This window comes from Hemicordylus capensis, chromosome 1 (genome assembly GCF_027244095.1).
Source record: "Hemicordylus capensis ecotype Gifberg chromosome 1, rHemCap1.1.pri, whole genome shotgun sequence".
In the NCBI taxonomy this organism is placed as follows: domain Eukaryota; kingdom Metazoa; phylum Chordata; class Lepidosauria; order Squamata; family Cordylidae; genus Hemicordylus; species Hemicordylus capensis.
In genome coordinates this window covers 436,892,321-436,913,123 of record NC_069657.1, presented here as the reverse complement: position 1 = coordinate 436,913,123, position 20,803 = coordinate 436,892,321, and the positions used below count along the sequence as shown (strand labels likewise).

Sequence of the window (20,803 nt, the reverse complement as noted above, 5' to 3'; positions counted from 1 at the left end):
TTATTATTACTATTATTATTATTTTTAAAAAACACATATATACCCTACCCCTTCAGTGCACTACTGCTCAGGGCAGGTTACAGAATTAAAAAAATAGATACAATATAAAGTAAGAAAGATGCAATATACAGTAAAAATAAGGTCAAAAGCTTTATTTATACATACACAGCAATTTTTTAAAAAATAACAAAAAAGCACCACCCCCCCACTTATGAAGTCACCACAAGCAAAACAGGGGCCATAGAACGGATCAAAAACCTGCCCCTCCCACCCCTACGCCCCAAGGAATCCACAGGGACCTCCATGCAACGTTTCCTCTAGACACAAGGATACACACAAGTCTTGGCTATCGAGGCTTCCCCACCTACCCTTCCAGTCTACACTCTGGTGGGCTTCAGGCTTCCCACCAAGGCGCCTCCTTGGGCAGCTGTTGTTTCCGCCGTTGCTCAGTGCCCACGCAAGCCAGCCGCTTCAGCCTCCCAAATGCCACCACAAGCGTGAGAGAAGAGGGCTAGTCCTTCTCGGAAAGGCCGAGCTCTTGAACTTACTGTTCCCTTTTCAGAATTGACGTGTGCCGGGTGTATCTAAGTCTGTGTGCGTGTTTGTGTGTCCTTTTTCTCAGAAAAAGACTAATAAGGTTTCTCCCCCTAAGCTCAGCTATTGTTACCCTTCACGCTATATTTTCTCTCTTACTTTTCCTATCGACTTCCCCGCAAAAAAAAAAAAAAAGAGCCAAGCACCCAACGCTTTTGTTGGGAATAGCTACACAGGTTTCCCTTAAAATTAAAGCTTCCACCAGCACTCTAAGCACAGCACTTTTAGGCTCCCCCGTCGGCGGAAGGGAAGCTCTCCCGACACGATGAACAAAGCTCCCACCCAACTTCCTCACGCCCAGGGACTCCTCCTCACTGCACGCCTCCCCCGCCGCTCCTCGGCCTTTTATAGCACCCCCTTCGCGCGGCCTCCTCCAGCCGCCCCACCCCGCTCGCCCCTCCCACAGGTCGCTCCCTCCCTTTCCACCTTCTCAGTCCGGGCCGCCCCTTGGTTGCCTTATGCAAGCCCGGCCGCCATTGGTGGAGCAGCCCCTGTTCTCTCCGTGCGCGAGGCAGGGATTGGTCGAATGGGGCGGCCCGCCTTGCCCGTTGTGGGGTGTGTGTGTGTGTGTGTGTGTGAGAGAGAGAGAGAGAGAGAAGGGAAGAGGAGGGGGGGCTGTCCTTTTTTTTGCTCCCTCCCCCCCTCTCGGTGTCAATGGCTCCTCCTGCCACGGAGCGGCGACGGGCTTAAGCCGAAGCCGGGCCACAGGGAGGCTGCTGCGGGCGACTCCCCTGAGAAAGAGAGAGGCACGATCTCGGGGGTGGGCTGGGGAGGGGGTGGGAGGGAAAGGCGCGTGCGCGCGCTCTCGTGACGGGTTGGGGGGGCGAGGAAGGTGGAGGGGGGCCGCCACCACCAGCACAAGCAGCACCAGCAGCACCAGCGGCGGCGGCACGAGCATCCCCCTCAGCAACCGCCGCCGCCGCCGCCGGCGGAGGAGCGACTCGAGCGGCAGCCGAGGACTAGAAGGAAGAGGCGGCGGCACGTTCCCTGAGCTCGTCCGCCCGCCCGGGCCGGGTCCCCTCAGCCAGGGGCTGCCCAGCCGCCGCGCTCCCGCGTCTCCCTCCTCCCGCCCGCCCGCCCGCCCGGCCTTGCCCTGCCCTACCCCCCAGTACCGGTGCCGGAGGAGCGGCCCCCTCTCCTCCCCCCGCCCGAGCCGGCAAATGAACTCGGTCCGAGCCGCCAACAGGAGACCCAGGCGAGTGTCCAGGCCGCGCCCGGTGCAGCAGCAGCCGCCGCCGCCTCCGCCGCCGCCTCCCGCTCAGCCGCCTCAGCAGCAGCAGCAGCAGCAGCAAGCCCTGCAACTGCCGCCGCCGCCGCCGCCGGAGAGGAACAACAACAACGTCGCCGCTGCCGCAGCAGCCGCTGCCGCCGCCATCGCCGCTGGGGAACGGGGTAAGGAGAGGAGGAGCAGCAGCGGGGCTGGAGGAGCAAGAGCGGGGGGAGCAGCAGCAGCAGCAGCAGGAGAGGGACCCGGGTGGGGTCTGGAAAAATCGGCTCGCTGGAGCTGCCGCCTCTCCCCGCTCCTTAGGCGCACAGGCCGCGCTTTGTTTGGCTCGGGCCCTCCTGGGGGTGGGTAGGTGGCGGGGGGGGGTGTTGGATAAGAGCCTTGTGGTGGTGGTGGGATCCTCTCAGGTACTTTGGGAAGGGGGGGGGAGCTCGGGAGCACAGCGCCCCCTCTCGGCTCTCTAGGGAGGGCCACAGAACCAAGGCGAGGAGGAGGCCCAGCTCCTCTCTGCTCCCCCCCCATTTTTTAAAAAAAATTTTTGGCTCTGGGAGGGGAGCTGCCTCTTGTGTCCGGGACGCGGCGTCGCCCAGTAACTTGCGTTGACACCTTCCCTTTGATTCCCTTTCTTTCTCTCTCTCCTGCCCCCCTTCCTCAGCCCCCTGCTTTTCTCCACCCCCCCTTTTTTTTTGTAATGGTGTCTCATGGAGACAAGAACTGCTCTCTTTCCCCCCTCCCCTTCCTCTTCCTCTCTCTCCTCCCTCGCCCTGCCCCAGTGTTTTTGCTACGCAGTTTGCATTCAATGTGGCTTTGGTTACCCGGGCCCCGAAGGGGGGAGAGAGAGAGAGATCGGGAGGGTTTCTGTGGGGTGGCAAGGCAGAGAAGGATTGCAGACCTACAGGCGCAGGGGTCGGCATTTTTGGCGCGGGGTGGGGGGTAGATCATCGGCCATTTATTTATCTGCTGCTTCTCTCTCTTTCTCTTCCCCTCGCACCAAAGACTTCCTTCTTTCAGTCCGTCGCTCTCCTCTTCCTCACCCACCTCCCTAAATAAAAACCCACACATATTTGCTCCTGCTGCCGGGGCTGCTGCGGCGAGGAGCAGGGAAACCTTCAGCCTTGTTCTCTGGCATGTGAAGGTTCCGGTTCCCTGCCTGCGCGTGTTGGTCCGGGCCTAGCACAAAAATGTCAGATTGAAGGTAGTCGGGGAAGCAACCATTGTCTTAAAGAGCTGGAAACATACTCGCGTGGTTAGGGATCTCTCTCTTCGTTCCTTACTTCCACCGTAATGGAGGCATGAGATCATGAGAATAAATAAAAAGCTGGGTCTGGGGGCTGCTTCTACGGTGAGGGGGAGGGGGGAGCTGGAGAGAAGAGACGGGTGATCGTTTGCTAGGCTGCATAACTGTTGCCATATTAATTGGCTGGGTGTCTCTCTCTCTCTCTCTCGGTGTTGGTGTGCTGTCGTCGCAGGGTTATTTTCTAAAGGAGAAGAACAAGGGTGGGAGCGAAGGAGACATTTTGCATGTATTATCCGGTGGGTTGGATTTTAATTTTTTATGCAGCGTGTGTCTCACCTATCGCATGATAAAAGGAGAATGACCTGTGGTACGGTGGTGGAGACGTTTAACAAAAACACCCCTAGCCGTTGTCAGCTGAATGTCTTTTGTTCGAGTGTGTGGGGATAACACATTAAATACTGGACATTCTAGCCTGAGAAATATGTTGAGATTCAGTTTGACAGCTTAGAAAAAAAATGGCCTGAAATGTCATTAACAAATTAAACAAAGAAAATGTAACATACTGAAATGTGTTTAATTCTTGTTTTCCTCTATGTCTCCCCCCTCCGCCCGCTCAATTGGTCAGAGCAAAGAATGTTGCCTAAACCAGATAAGCTATGTATTTCTAGAGGATGTGATGTCTCATGTCCAATTATGATTTTTGTGTAAACCATTTAAAAGTTACATAATTAGTGATCTAGTAAGGTGCTATTTAAAAAAAGGGAAACCACTTCCTCCTTTTGTGTGACATGCATTGTAGGTTTTTGCCCTCGTGTTCCATGCGCATGGGGTAGGTTGATACCTAAAAGCCTATCAGTTGATAGCTTCTATATAAGTTGAGCAAGGTTTTGTAAAGAGGTGTGGGAAATGTGGTTAATGCTCCAGTTACAGTAAATTACACTTGTTCACTGCTAAATTCAAGATTATAACAAATGCTGTGAATGTTAGACTTCAGAGACTGGTTGATACTAGCCAGAGAGTACTGGTTTGTTATTACTGGACACTTCTTTAATGCTTTAAAGTTTGGTGGCGGCGGCGGCGGGGGGGTATGTATATGTAACCAGGGGTTCACATGATTTTAAAGACTAGGTTCTCAAGTGAGTACCAGCATAAATGGTTTGATACTCATAGATATCAGAAGTCTTTCTAGCTCTTCCTCCTCCTCTGCCACTGCTTGGCATACCATGGGGAGCTGTTGTTGCCCTCACTGCTGTTCCTGCTGCCCTTAATGCTCCTGCCACCTTCACCAGTACTTGCCAGTGGCTCTCCAGGCCTCTTAGAAGTGGAAAAGGCCCCATTCCTGTCTGCAGATTGAATGGGACCTTGCCCCCTCTGAGTGGCTGGAGAGCTGCTGGGAATGGATTGTCTGCCATCCATTTTCAGAAGCTCTCCAGTTGCTGAGAAGGGAAAGGCTCTGTTCCTGTCTGCAGAGGCCTGAAAGGCCTGGAGAACCACTGGCAAGTGGCAGCAAGGGAGCTGCAGTGACAGTGTCAAGAGCTGCAGTGAGGGAGTGGTGATGAGGGTGCCTGGTGGGAGGAGGGGGCAGAGTAGTGAGGCAGCCCTGGACTGTACTTATTTGAGCATTATTTGAACGCGTGGGATATTCTTTTACAAATTTTTGGTACTCATGAGTACCATTTATGTGAATGACTGTAATATAATCATATTGTGACTAACACAGGAGGTGTAAAGTACAATTTAGTTTCAGCAGGTCAATGGAAAGGGATATTCCATTACTGGATAGGTATTAGGTAATCTTGATTTCTGTACATATCAAATATTACAATTACTATAATGGCTGCTCACAGATTTTTGGGACCTGTGAATTCCCTCCTACTCTTTACTCACAAGGAACACCAAGTGTTGAATATTTATGAAGGAGTGCTGTTGTGGGGGTGGCTTACTCTTATTTTTAAAGGTTTAGTTGTAATTTAACCCATCTGTCTCCCCTCAGTCTTATTTTAATATAAGCCCCTTTCTGTTCCAACATTCAGCTGTTCCTATCTAATTTCTTATATTCTCTGATGTTCTAAAGGTGCCGTTCAAGTGTCTCAGGTTATGATCCGGAGGATGATTACTCAAGTAAATATTGAGAACAATGGATTGATTCCAAATAAATGTGTTTAGGATTGAGGAGCCAAAGTAGTTAGTTTTCTTCTGTATGTCCATGGGCACAAAAGCAAGTCAGCCCAGTGACTAAAAGTTTAGGTATTAAGGATACACCAAATTCATTCTGTTCCTGGAAGCTGGTTACAGTTTAATTTTTAGAAAACTAACAAAATGAATAATAACATCATATATAACATGCTAGGAGTTACTGGAGAAAAATGAATTGAAATAAAAACATTTTTTAAACCAATGGATTCTAGAGGTGGGTCATGTAACTGCCAATTTGGTTTTCAATTTGTGCATCCACCCCCCCCTTTTTTTTTGCCTGCTTGGTTTGTATGTACAAGAGGTAGTATGAATGTCTTCACCAAGAGCACAGTTTGCTTCCATCTATGTGATGAATGGTGATTTGGGCTCATGGTGAACAGATTCATGTGATCAGTTTATTGCATGAGCATTGAATCTGGTAGACAAAGACAGTGTGCAAGTATTGGGAAAATAAGCCCAATTTGCAGGTGTGTGAATATGCCTTTTGTACTGCACAAAACAGGAAGTGAATTATACAACAGTGAAACAACTCACTTCCACTTGGTTATCCTGGAATTAGTTTAGTGATATTTTAAAAAGAAGACAGGCTCTCTCTTGCATGTTGAACTGCCACAGTCTTTTGTGGTCAGTGAGTGCAAGCCATTTTTTATTTTTTATTTTGCAAACATTAGAAGCTAGGTAAAGAAGAAACCTTCTTTATAACCTCTGCAGAAACTCAGGCCCAATTTTTAAGGCATCAGTGGCACCTAGATTATTCAATTCCTAGTTACAGTGCTTTCTAGTACTAGTTCAGAAATATGAATCCTAAACTGAATGCTAATTAAAGGTTGTATTTCTCTGAATGTTGAATGTAAATAACTTTGTCTCCTGTAGTACTCTGTTTTAGAGATTTACAGTTCAAGTTTACCTATTGCTATAATTTGAACTAGCAGAAGGTATCTGCCCAACCCCACTTATATATATTCAGTCTAGTCCAACTCTCATCATACTTAAAAAAAATATTTGCAAACGGCACCAGAACATACATCGCATTGAAAGCAATGTGGTGTTGACAGATGGCATGTACACTAGGATGCATATCCATTATGCTTTTGAATGTGCATCTGATTTATGTCCACAGTTCCTGATTCATCAAGCAAAATGGATGCAAAAGTCTGCTTCGACTCATGAACTTCTTTGGTGGATTGGGGTGCTAGTGTATTAAGAAATAGTGGGAATAAAATCTGGAGTGATTTTTAAATTGGACCTTTAAAATTGATTTTTAAATAATTCTATGATCTGATTTTTCCATTTAATTTTTTAAAATGGATTTGTATGTAATAATTATGCCATCAAGCATGTTATTTACAATTAGAATAGACTTTAAGAATTGCCTTTGGCAAACTAAGCAAGTGTGCTAATATAGTGTACACACACACAGAGCATATAAATTATATATTGTATTTTGTTTATATATTCCTATGTTGTTTGTTATTTACTAGATTTATATATCACCCAATGGCTCTAGGCAGTTTACATCAATAAAAGCAAACAAAAACAAACATTGCCTTAAAACAATTAAAAAGTTAAAATACTTACTATTTTATGTTAGCATATATAGCATACTGTGACCTCATTTACTTGTGGTACTATAATCTAGTTTTTGCGGATTTATGTGTTAGGTGCCTAGTGGAAATGTGTAGTGGACAAATCAGAAATATCTGTTCCTGAATATCACCTGTGCTACACTTGTGACAATACAGATTTACAGCACATTCCTATTACTTGAGAGTAAGTCCCACCAGAGTTAATGGGACTTGTTTCATAGGGTGGGTTCACACGTAGCACTGAACCTCAGGTTTGATGGTGTTGCCAGAACCCTGGGAACACATATAAGCCCTATGTCCAGTCTAGAAGGATATGTCAAGATTGGGCATATCACACAAACCCATCATTCTTGGCATATGCGGAGTCAGACCATAGGTCCATCTTGCTCAGTATTGTCTACACCAGGCATCCCCAAACTGCGGCCCTCCAGATGTTGCTGAACTACAACTTCCAGCATACCCAGCCACAAAAAATTGTGTCTAGGAATGCTGGGAGTTGTAGTTCAGCAACATCTGGAGGGCCGCAGACTGGCAGCAGCTTCTCCAAGGTTGCAGGCAGGAATCTCTCTCAGCCCTATCTTTGTATATAATTGTGCTTTGGCAACGTACTGTATGCTTTGGTAGTTTGTTGGTTCAATAAAAAAAATCTTGTCCTATTTAAAAAAATAAAAATAAAAATCTTTTCCTATCTTGAAGATGCCAGGGAAGGAACTTGGAGCCTAAATGCTCTTCCGAGGGCGGCTCCATCCTCTAAGGGGAATATTTTACAGCGCTCACACTTCTAGTCTCCCTTTCGTATGCAACCAGGGCGGATCCTGCTTAGCTTAAGGGGACAAGTCATGCTTGCTACCACAAGACCAACATTGGTGGATTTGTGTAAAGTGCCCCATTTCTGTGTATCTTTCCTGAGACAAAAAGTAGGATTTGTGTGTATTCCCTTGGGTTCCGGCAGTATGTACATGTAACAGTATCTCAATATTTGTAGTAGTAGCTCCTCTGAACCTAAGGTTTGGCACTATGTATGAAACTGCCCATAGAATTGCACTGAATTGAATCTATAAAAATGTATTACTGTTAATCTATAAAAAGGTATTACTATTATTAAGGTAAGATATTAGCCTCAACAATGCCTCTGAAAATAAAGCTTGCATCAGACCTGTGTTATATTGGTGGCATTTCTTTTAATGCTACAGACCTGCAGATGCTAATAAATATATAGTAGGCCTAAGGACCTCATTTAGGACAATGCTCAGTACTCTGTAGGAATGGAAGATGCTTCTTCCATGAAATGTAGGTATGGTATTAATTTATAGCTTTCATAAAATACCATATTTACCCAAATAGGAGACAGCTCTGAATTTAAGATGAGTCCCTTAAATTAGAGGTGAAATATTATTATTATTATTATTATTATTATTATTATTATTATTATCATCATCATCATCATCATCATCATCACTACTACTACTACTACTACTACATTTATATCCCGTTCTTCCTCCAAGGAGCCCAGAGCGGTATACTACATACTTGAGTTTCTCTTTCACAACAACCCTGCGAAGTAGGTTAGGCTGAGAGAGAAGTGACTGGCCCAGAGTCACAATACCCAAATACAGGTTATACCTGCATTTACTCAAAAGGAACAGGATTCTGAATTTAAGATGATCTAAAAATAAATAAATAAAGTTTCTAATAGAAAAAATTTGTGGGGCTGCTCTATGTGGTGCTGCTTTTGTACGCAGTAGTCTGGAAACTGCATTTGGTCCAGAATGCGGAGGCCAGGTTGGTCTCTGGGTCATCTAGGAGAGACCATATTACTCCTGTGTTGAAAGAACTACACTGGCTGCCGATACATTTCTGGGCATAATACAAGGTGCTGTTTATTAGCTATAAAGCCCTAAACAGCTTAGGGTATTTAAGAGGACATGGCCTGTTAAGATCATCTGGAGAGGTTTGTCTGTGGTTGCCGCCAACTCTTCTGGCAGCTACTTGGGAACGGGCCTTCTCTGTTTTTGGCCCTGGACTTTGGAATGTGCTCCCCATTGAAATAAGAGCCTCCCCATCTCTTGCAACTGTTAAAAAAGCACTAAAGACACATTTATTCACCCAGGCTTTTAATTAGATTTATAGTGTTAAAATTTTTAATACTGGGTTTTAAATGATTTTAATTGTAAACCTCCCTGAGACCCTAGTTTTGGGTAGTATAGAAATAAATAAGCAAATGAATAAATAAGCTTGGAAAAAAACCTAGTCTTGGATTCAGGTTAAAACAGTAATCCATTTTTAATATAAGTAAGCAGGGTAAGTGCTGTATGAAAACACAAGCAAAATCGATGAACATTTGAAGACATTTGTCAGTATTTAGTTAATGAATAAAAGAAAACATTTCTCTGGATCCAAACTGTAATATGTACAGCAGTGAGTTACATGTTCATTCCTACTCATTACTCATAATGATTGGCACCATTACTTTTGACATCAGCGGCCACCTGTTTGGGAGAAGGGGAAAATTCAGTCTCCCCACTCACACAAACAGATGATCACCTGGTGCTGGATGTGCAGGTTCAGTCCAGTTCCTGGGACGATATGATCCTAAGTGCTCATGTTGCAGTCCAATTCAGGATGCCATAAGAACAGCCCTGCTGGATCAGGCCCAAGGCCCATCTAGTCCAGCATCCTGTTTCGCACAGTGGCCCACCAGATCCCGCTGGAAGCCACAGGCAGGAGTTGACGGCATGGCCTCTCTCCTGCTGTTATTCCCCTGCAACTGGTACTCAGAGGCATCCTGCCTTTGAGGCTGGAGGTGGCCTAGAGCCCTCCCTAATAGCTGTTGATAGACCTCTCCTCCATGAAGTTATCCAAAGCCCTCTTAAAAACATCCAGGTTGTTAGCTGTCACCACATCTTGTGGTAGAGAATTCCACAAGTTGATTATGCATTGCGTGAAAAAGTACCTCCATCTGCTGGTCCTAAATTTCCTGGCAATCAATTTCATGGGATGACCCCTGGTTCTGATGTTATGTGAGAGAGAGAATTTCTCTCTATCCACTTTCTCCACACCATGTATGACTTTATAGACCTCTATCATGTCTCCCCATAGTTGTCTTTTTTTCTAAATTAAATAGCCCCAGGTGTTGTAATCTTGCCTCGTAAGAAAGGTGCTCTAGGCCCCTTGATCATCTTGGTTGCTCTCTTCTGCAGCCTTTCCAGTTCTACAATCTCCTTTTTTAGATGTGGTGACCAGAATTGTATAAGTACTCCAGGTGTGGCCGCAACATAGTTTTGTCTAAGGGCATTATAATATTAGCCGTTTTATTTTCAGTCCCCTTCCTAATGATCCTTAGCATAGAATTGACCTTTTTCACAGCTGCTGCCCATAGAGTTGACACTTTCAACGAGCTGTCCACCACAACCCCAAGATCCCTCTCCTGGTCAGTCACTGACAGCTCAGATCCCATCAGCGTATACTTGAAGTTGTGTTTTTTTTGTCCCAATGTGCATCACTTTGCACTTGCCAACACTGAACCGCATTTGCCATTTTGTCGCCCACTCCCCCAGTTTGGAGAGATCCTTTTGGAGCCCCTCACAGTCTGTTTTGGGTTTCATTACCTGAAAGAGTTTGGTATCATCTGCAAATTTGGCCATCTCGCTTCTTACCCCTACTTCTAGATCATTTATGAATAAATTAAAATGCACTGGTCCCAGTACAGATCCCTGGGGGACCCCACTTCTTACTTCCCTCAATTTGAAAACTCTCCATTTATCCCTACCCTGTTTCCTGTCCTTCAACCAGTTAGCAATCCACACATATACTTGTCCCCTTACCCATGACTGCTAAGTTTCCTCAGGAGCTGAAAGCTTTTTGGAAGTCCAGGTATACTACGTCAACTGGATCACCTTGATCCACACACTTGTTTACACACCCTCAAAGGAACTCCAAAAGATCCATGAGGCAAGATTTACCTTTGTAGGAGCCTTGCTGGTTCTCTCCCAGCAGGGCCTCTTGTTTATGTGCTTTACAATTTTATCCTTGAGGGTGCTTTCCATCAATTTGCCTGGAACGGACGTTAAGCTAACCGGCCTATAATTTCCCGGATCACCCCTGGATTCCTTTTTGAAAATTGGTGTTACATTTGCTACTTTCCAGTCTTCCAGTACAGAGACTTGATTGCAGGGCTAAGTTATATGTTTTAGCAAGGAGGTCGGCAATTTCACATTTGAGTTCTTTGAGGACTCTTGGATTGATGCCATCCAGTCTTGTCGATTTGCTAGTTTTCAGTTTTTCCAGAAAGTTTAGACCGTCACTTCTTGTCACTTCTATCTGACTCAGTTCTTTAGCTTCCATCCCCGAAAAGCCTGGTTCAAGAACAGGTATATGCTTCAGTATCCTCTGCCGCGAAGACAGACACAAAGAACTCATTTAGCTTCTCTGCAACCTCCATATCCTTCTTAATAATCCCTTTCACTCCCTCATTGTCTAATGTTCTAAACGCCTCCCTGGCAGGTTTCTGCCATGTGTGCAGTACTAATGCATAGCACATCAAGATGCCTCTAAATACCAGTTGCAGGGGTGCAACAGCAAGACTGAGGGCATGCCCTCACCTCTTGCTTGTGGGCTTCTTAAAGACATCGGGTGGTCCACTGTGTGAAACAGGATGCTGTACTAGGTAGGCCTTCGACCTGATCCAGCAGGGGTGTTCTTATAGTACTCAGGGGTGCAAAGATCCAGGAACCTAGTAGTCATAGGCACAATGTTTGGACCTCACAATTGCTACTAGGTGCTATTGGAGGAAGTCAAGAAGAGTCACTCCTGTCTGGTTCCTAAGTCTTGCAAAAACATTAGAAACCCTGTTTGTACATGTTGTTCCTAGGATCTGCTGCTTCGCTGTTAGTCACTGTGCAATGTTTTATTACTTATTCTTATGCTTAATTTTGTAAGCTGGGAGTCACATAAATGTGTTTAAAAATTTCTCTCTCTATTTATGTGAGACAAAGGGGTCTGTTAAGCACCTCTGAAATAAAACAGTTTCTAAACCTAGAAAAACAAGATGTAGGGTATATTCTACCATTCATTGTATAATCTTGGCTTTCACATTCATTTTTGACCTGAAGTTAAGAAAGCTGGTTTTATGTAAGTTGGATCCAAAGAGCTGCAATTGTGAACAGGGCTTTCCTGCCTTCCCCTCCCGAAGTTCTTTGTCTTGCCAAAAAACTGCTTGCTAAGGAGCAGGCTCCTGAGAGTCAGGGTACTCTCCAGAATGGTGTGGTTATGATGCTGTAGCTCAGAAATTTTCACTGTTTTTCAAGCAGGGACCATTTGGGCAAAAACTCTTCAGCGTGAGAGCCATTTGCCTCTGTGCTGACCACTGTGCAAGTACTGTGCTTTCCTCAGTGCTCCGAGTGCCCTTTCGAGAGAAAGATACCTCTCTTAGGAGCTTAATGGGGAAAGTGCTGGAAAGGGCTATACTTCCCAGCATTCTATGCATATCTTCCAGTATCTTGCAGCGGCTTGAAGAAGTCCACTGGTGCTGGGCAAAGCACATCAATACAAGGTGGGAACTCCACATGGTGCCATGGGGACTATGCAGAGTAACCCCCGCTAACTAGGCAAAAGGAGAAGAAGGAAAGATTGTGCTGTCGAGTCGGTGTCGACTCCTGGTGAACACATAGCCATGTGGTGTTCTTGGTAGAATACAGAAGTGGTTTACCAGTGCCTTTTTTCCAACGCTGTATGAAATTATGCCTTTGCCGTTGTCAGTGAAATGAGCATCCGCCTCCAGCACCTTCCTATATTGCTGCTGCCCGATATAGGTGACTATAAGTATGTATTTACTAGGCACAGTCTGGAAAGCGCACTGGTGGGGATTTGAACTAACAGCCTCTTGCTCCCTAGGCAAGCTGCTTCCCCGCTGTGCTACCACAGCTGATAACTGGGCAAAGAGGCACCTTTTTAACATGGTGATTCTCTTTATTTAGCAGGAGGAGAGTAACTGGCCCTATCCACCCCAGTACAGTACCTCCAGTGACTGTTGCTGGTGTATATCTTATGATTTCTTTTTAGACTGAGCACTTTGGGGACAGGGAGACATCTTATTTATCTGTATTTATTATTTCTCTGTGTAAGCCGCTTCAGGAACTTTTGGTGAAAAGTGGTATATAAATATTTGTTGTATTCAGCTTCTCCTGATCCTTTGCACAGGCCCCTGAAGAATTAGTTTTTTAGATGTGCTCTGCCTCTCCATCTTTTAGATTGTGAGCCCTTTGGGGACAGGGATCCATCTTATTTATTTATTATTTCTCTGTGTAAACCGCCCTGAGCCATTTTTGGAAGGGTGGTATAGAAATCGAATTAATAATAACTAGTCGACCCCGCACAGAGCATCTGTGTGCTCTTTGAGGCTGGCGGTTACCTCTCCCCCCCTTCTGCCCCAGTCTCTGCTTCCAGGCCCAGCCACCTCTCCCCACTGCCACTTCTGCCCCCCCTTTCTTCCCCCCCTCCTGGGCCTTGCCTCTGCGGCCGGGCCGGGCCCACCATCTCTGGCCTCCACGACTGGGCCGCTGCCATGGCAACCAATCCTCCTGGATGCATCTCAGCCAATCAGGCATGTCCGCTGCCCAGCCAATCAGCTGGACTCTAGAATGCACATTCCAAGGCACACCCAGGAGAATTAATATAATAGATAATGATGATGATGATGTGTGGAAGGTAGTGTGTGATACAAGGGCTCCTGGTGTACCACTGACTCTACACATATAGGCATTATTGGTACAATAATTCAACTGGCTCCCTCCCCTTTTAAAAAATAGAATTGTACAGGTTGTATTTGCACAGAAAAAGTATTGATTAATTCTGATCCCACTGATAATTTTATATGCTAGATCTGGAGCGGGCACTGTATGAAGTAGCTGTGCTGCCCATTGCCTACTCTCTAACCCTATAGAGAGTGGCATGTGCTGCGGTTCCAGAGATTTTTGGTTCCTAGCACTGTCCATTTTGTGTGCTATATTGTCATAATATACCGTATCTTGGCATGGCATCGCCTAAAATGGGATGTCTCTGTAAACTGGCTGTTGACATTACCTGCTTAGCTTCAGCAATGGAAAAGAAGCTAACAAGCAGCCGTTTAGGGTAGTGAAGTTGCCCATGCATCTGCTTGATGATAAGAAATGGAGAGTGACATTTTCTTAATATGCAGCCTGTTTACGTTGGTTATTAAATACTGTTTTCTGAACTATATACTGACATTACTTATGTATAGAAAAATAAATATTTATCACACTCTTAATAGAAGTTCTTTTTTTGTATTTGAAATTAATATTTTTGATAAAACAGATGGAGAATAAAAGGGCAAAAAATAAAATGTGGACAGATGGGAAGAATTTTGAATCAGATCACTTATAGGTCAAGGATGAATCCTTATTTCTGTTGAAATGTTGCCATTATCTTAGATGAAATTAGGATTTAGTGTATTCCTTTGAAATACAAAGTTTTCAAGATAAGGGTGCTATATCCCAGTGGGGTGCTATATTGATATTGCCACTAACATTGTAATTACTTTGTAATCCCAAGATCTGCAGAACTGACAACTAAGTTTTTAAAGGTGTGGAATGTCATCTATTCTGTTTATACATTGTTAAAGTCATAACACTTTGCTGGAGCTATAGGGAGATACTGATGCCACTGTTCAGGATTTTTACAACTCTAGGGAAAAGAGAAAATGAGAAAATTATTGGTGGTAGCAAAGCTTCCCTGAAAGGCAGTAGGTCTGTACATGTGTTCTTCCCCACTTCCACCCCCCACATACTTTCACGGAAGTTGGAAAGTATGGAAAGAAGAACAGTATCACGTCTGCTGTACATGCTCCTGGCATTTGCACGTTTTACAGTGGCATGAAAGATGCCTCTATCTCCTTTGAATTATTGAAAAACCTAATTGCCCCAGTGTTCCTGTTTGTGTGAGAGAGTGGAGATGTGCACAATGGGTTTGCTTGCAATTTGGACGACTGGAAACTGGGCTGGCTCGAGCTGTTAGATTGTGAATCACTTTGAACCAGTTTGAGCTGGTTCGTCGAACCAACTAGCCCAGCCAATTGGTTTGACTGAATTGGTTTGCTTTGGTGCAGCATGGTCCAAATTTGGACCAAGTTCGGACTGAACTGCGCCAAACGGTCCGTGCATGCCCCTATGAGGGAGCCTTGCATGCATTCATCTATACATGCATAGGCTCCGTTTAAACTAAAATCAAACTTCACCAATGTCAGAAAGCTATGGTCATCCAGGTGTACTTCTGTAAGGTGGTGCCAGTTGGCATGCTGCTGCTTCTTCCTCGGCATGTTCAGTGAACGTGGTGAGTGGAGGGAAATGTGTGTATTGGTCTAATGTCTTAGAAAATATATTCTGCCACTAGTGATCTTATTGAGGGACCCGTGAAAGAAACTCTTGCGTTATCTAGAACAGAATTTGGAAAACTACTCTTCTGTTTAATTGAAATTCTGGACAAGTGTGTACCTTGTAAAGCCTTTTTTTTTTTAAACGACTGCAGTGTTTAGTCACTTAGAATAACCTTTTAGAGTTCTTTGAGAGTGTCAGCAGGCATGTGGATAAAAGTGAACTGGTTGACATTGTATACTTGGACTTAAAAAACTTCTGACAGAGTTCCTTGCCAAAGGCTCTTGAGTAAACGTAACATTATGGGAAAGAGTACAGGTCTTTTTATGGATATGTAATTAGTTAAAGAACAGGAAACAGAGTAGTAGTAAATGGACAATTTTCACAGTGGAGGGAAGTAAAAAGTGGGATTCCCTTGGAATCTATACTGGAACTAGTTGTTTTTTTACTTGTTCATGAATGAACTAGAATTAGGAGTAAGCAGCAAGATGGCCAAGTTTGCTCCCAGTTATGGTTTAAAAAACATGATAAACAGATTACAAGAGCTCCAAAAGATTTCTTCCAAGCTGGGTGAACAAAACATTTTTTGCAACATAATGGCAAATGTGGTTCAGTGTAGATTAACTTTAGCTGAAGCCCATTGGGGCAATACATCTCAGCTTCACAAAAACTGATGTGTTCTGAGCTGTCTGTGATGCTAGGGTTGTGGTGGACAGCTTAATGAAAATGGTGACCCAGTGTGCACCAGCTGTGAAAAAGGCAAAATCCATGCTAGGGATCATTAAGAAAGGGCTTGAAAATAAAACTGCTAATATTATAATGCCCTTATACAAATCTATGCCGTGACCACATTTGGAATACAGTACTTTGTTTAGTTCTGTTTGCCACAAGAGCTGGAAAAGATACCCAAGAAGGCAACCAAAATGATCAGGGGACTGGAACTTAAGAGGCAAAGCTATAATGTTTGGGGCTTTTTTGTCTAGGCGAGGTGGCGGGGAGGTGATTAAAGGCTGGATGATTGAAATTTACAAATTTTACATAATTTTGAGAGGGGAGAGAGAGGAGTTCTTCCTTTCTCAACCTTAGAAAGAGCAGTCATGCAATGAAACTTGATTGGCAGGAGATTTAGGACAGATAAAAAGGAAGTACTTCTTCACATAGCACATAATTAATTTGTGGAATTCAGTGCCACAGGATGTGGAGATGACCACTAGCTTAGAGATGATTTTAAAAGGGGCTTAGACAAATTGATGAGAGGACAATTCTTTCAATGGTTTCTTGTTATGATGACCTTGTGCTGCCTCCAGGTTTAAAGGCACGATGCCTTTGAATACCAGTTGCAGGCAAGCAATGGAGGAGAAAGGCAATGCCTTCATCTCCTGCTTGCTGGGCTTCCCAGAGGCATCTGGTTGGCCACTGTGACAAACGGGGTTCTGGACTAGGTGGGCTTTTGCTTTTATTTAACAATTGAAAGGTTTTTCATAAACTAAAATGGTGCCCCGATTAATCATGAAGTGTATATTTTTAAGAAGTTTGTTTTTAAAGACCAATACTTTAAAACCTCAGGTACCATCTTAAAGGTAAAGTAAAGTGTGCTGTCAAGTTGATTTCGACTCCTGGTGCCCACAGAGCCCTGTGGTTTTCTTTGGTAGAATACAAGAGGAGTTTACCATTGCCTCCTCCCTCACAGTATGAGATGATGCCTTTCAGCATCTTCCTATATCACTGCTGCCCGATATAGTACCAGCGGGGATTTGAACCGGCAACCTTCTGCTTGTTAGTCAAGCATTTCCCTGCTGTGCCATTAGGTGCCATCTTAGATATTCCCTTTTCTTGCTCGCACAGGTGGGAATGTATTTTTTAAGATGGTGCCTGTCATGATATGTCTATGCATAATTTAAAAGTCTTTTTTTCATTTTATTCATGTAAAGATGTCAATTTATTAGATTAATCAATTAAAATGTATATGGCCAACTAAAATGTCTTTAATCACTTAACAGCCGTAAGAATTGCACATTGTGAACGGAGTAGTGGAAAGATGTCTGGAAAGTTTTATTCCTAGTTTAGTATTACTGCATAGCATTTCATCAGCACGTGGCCAAAATACCCACTTGAGTTTAGTGAATTTTTCTTCTTGAAATATCAATGAATGTTTTAGACCAGTTGTAAAATTAACTTGAATTTATCTTTATGCACTTCTGAAACTTGAAAGTTTTAATACCCTTCCAGACAGAGATTCTAATGGATTCTGTATCGTAGATTATATTTTTGGTACGTATTTTAAATAGTGCACCACTGAAATCACCCAGATACTGTAATTTATTAATAGATAAAGGACTTGAATTAAAGCAGTTTGGGGGAAAATAGGTAGTAGAGAGAAAAGAATCTGTTTTTGTTTGCTTACAGTTAACTTTGCTTGACCACTATGAACAAGAAGGGTCCGAAGTTTAAAGAAAACAATTCTCTCTTGTCTCTTATTTATGAATGAATGAATTCAGTACTTCCTATTTGTGGCCAGTTAAGAATAGCTCTTAAGCAGTGCTTTTGAGGCAATTACTCAGGCTTCTGACATGTAGCAGTTTGTTTTTGCTAGCAAATATAAGTTGTTATGAGAATTCAGTAATGTGTAATAACTGTCTAGAGATTGGCAATGTCTATGCAGTATGTGAGTGCAAGCTTCATAGATGAAGGTGATTATTTTAGAATCTAGCCTGGAGTTTGTCAATTCTATACATTCTTCTAGTTGTACTTCACCAGGTCAGATGAAGAACAGGCACTGGTCCAGATGGAGGCTGAGCTTGTTTTGGCAGGAAGGAAGGTTGTTTATTAAAGGGAATCACCACCCACAGCTGCCTCTATTACAGGCCTGCTCAACATCGGCCCTCCTGCAGATGTTGGCCTACAGCTTCCATAATCCCCTACTGTGGCTGGGGATTATGGGAGTTGTAGTCCAAAAACAGCTGGGGGGCCTAGGTTTATCAGGCCTGCAGTCTATTAGGAAGGTGCCAGTATTGTTCATTTTTAAATATTGTTGAACTTGTTGGAGTTTATTTTGCTTAAGCCCTAATTATCACCCAGGCAAGGTCTTGCAGAGATTCTGATGTCAAGAAATGGGTATAGCATGAGAGGGACATGGCAGAGGCAGTGTTAAGGCTTATTCTATCCAAGATGCCAGGATCAGGTACTTGCCTTGTAGCCGTGTAAGACTACGTTTTCAACAAGATGAGTGATGGCTCAAAGCACAAAACTAATGCCAGTTGCCAAGAACAATAGTACATGTGCTCCCCTTTACATGCACACAGCAAGAACATGCTTCCACACAAGATATTCTCTGGAGATAGCCTGCTCCCATCCACTGGCACACAGCTTCCTACCCTGGCCTGCATACAACATACAATCCCTGTGGCAAAGTCCCAGAGCAGGTCCAAAAATGCAGGGGCCAAGTAGTACAGGAGAAGTATAGAGGACACAGGTGAACCTACAACTTGAGCCCAGCATCAGGGACATGTAGAATGGCAGTCAAGCTGGGCAGAAATAATGGATACCCAGCTCAGCAAAAATATAGAAACATTGTCTTCAGGTATTGGAGGAACCATATTAAACCCTTTCTTTCCGGGTTCTCCTTGTGTGAATATCAGGAAGATCATTTTTTAAAAAAACAAAAAACTATCTGCAAATTCATTATTTAACCAAATAAGTTATAGCAATGATATCCTTGAATACAGTGATGCACTCTACGTAGGGCTGCCTTTGCGTGTATTTTGGAAACTGCGGTTAGTACAAAATTAGGCAAATTAGGTTGGTCTCAGGGGCAACCATATTGCTCCTGTCTTCAATACATTACACTAGCTGCCAGTAAGTTTCTGGGTAAAATACAGGATGCTGTTGTTACCTATAAAGCCTTAAATGTCTTAGACCCAGGTCACTTAAGAGAACGCCTTCTTCTGTGTAATCCCTCCCCACCGCTCATTGAGGTTACTGGGAAGGTCCACCTCCAGCTGCTGCCAACTTACTTGGTGGCGACTTAGGGTCTTCTACTAGTACAAATTAGGCTTGATCTCGAAACGTTTTGGCTCCGGGGGCCATTTCCATGCCGGCGGGGGTGGGTGGGTTCTTTAAGGGTGGGGGAGGGTGTACTCACCCCTCCCGACGCATTTCCCCCACTGGCGCTCCGTTAATTTCAATCCCCTCGGGGTGTCAGCGTTCTTCCCTGCTGCCCCATTGCCGTCATCGGCCGGAAGTACCGATTGCACATGCACATGTGATGGGCACACACGCGATCGGTACTTCCGGCCGATGACGGCAACGGAGCAGCAGGGAGGAACGCTGACACCCCGAGGGGATTGAAATTAACAGAGTGCTGGTAGGGGAAATGCGGCGGGAGGTGTGAGTGCACCCTCCCCTGCCCTTAATCCCCACTGGCACCGAAGTACTTTTGGGCACATCCCTACTACAAATGTTTATATACTGCTTTTCAACAAAAAAATCCCAAAGCGGTTTACATAGATATAAATAAATAAAATGGATCCCTGTCCCCAAAGGGTTCACAATCTAAAAAATAAACTTAAGACACCAGCAACAGCCACTGGAGGGGTTCTGTGCTGGGAATGGATAGGCCCGTTGCTCTCCCTCTGCTAAATAAAGAGAATCACCACATTAAAAGGTGCCTCTTTGCTTAGTTAGCAGTTAGATCTGATCTTCTCTATAGCAGCCCCTGGACTATATAATGTACTCCCTACTGAGATGCATGGGCATTGTTGGCCTTCAAGAGAACTTTAAAGAAGCATCTCTTTAATCAGGCCTTTGATTCTTTTATGTAATTATTTTTAGCCATTTTAGTTGTTTTAAATTGTGTTTACATTTGTAAGTCACCTTCAGATAACTGATTTAGGCAGTATAGAAATATGACAAATAAAATAAACCTTAAAAAATTAACATTTTGTTAATGGTAAACTAAAAATATATTTTAAGGAGGGAATACATTCTTCATGTGAAGTTTATTTTAAATCTTCCTACATTGAGGTAATATTGGCCATGGATGATTTCATCATGAGAGTCTAACAGCAAACCAAAGTGCAAACCTTGGCTTTGTACCATAATCAGAGGTGATTCTGATAATCCATCTTAGGAACAAAAATATCTTGGGTTAGCCTTGTTTGTAGTTGATATACCTTTTCTGTTTCTAGTTAGGCAGGGAAGCTTACACTGGAATCTCGGAGAGTACTGCTTGAGAGACAGAGAGCAAAAATTAGGCCTATATATTTATCTATTTTATATTTATATTTTCATATTTTATTTGTTAAACTTAGGACCAAACTAGATATGAAAATAGAAGTACATAAATTTAAATCTACTGTTTTAAAACCTTTCCAAATGGCAGCTGTGGTGATCTCAATCCAAATTGGGACCTCAGGGGAAGGAGGGCTTTAACTCACTCATTTTGCCAATTCCCCTGATGAAAATCTACCCCCCACCCCCCGCTATTATTTTCCTTGGCTGAAAGAATATTTTATTTACCTTTATACCGCCTTTCACTGAAATAATTTCAAAGTAGTTTACAAAACATTTAAAACTATAC

General features: G+C 43.9%; 1 protein-coding gene across 1 annotated transcript in view; it reads left to right on the top strand.

Moving 5' to 3' along the window:
* The first annotated feature begins 1,390 nt into the window (after positions 1–1,390).
* Positions 1,391–20,803, top strand: part of FBXO11 (F-box protein 11) — a 142,871-nt gene continuing 123,458 nt past the window's right edge. The window contains exon 1 of the mRNA XM_053243955.1: positions 1,391–1,986. Coding sequence (XP_053099930.1) covers positions 1,755–1,986 — 232 coding nt within the window. The 5' untranslated portion in view covers positions 1,391–1,754. The remainder of the gene's footprint in view (positions 1,987–20,803) is intronic.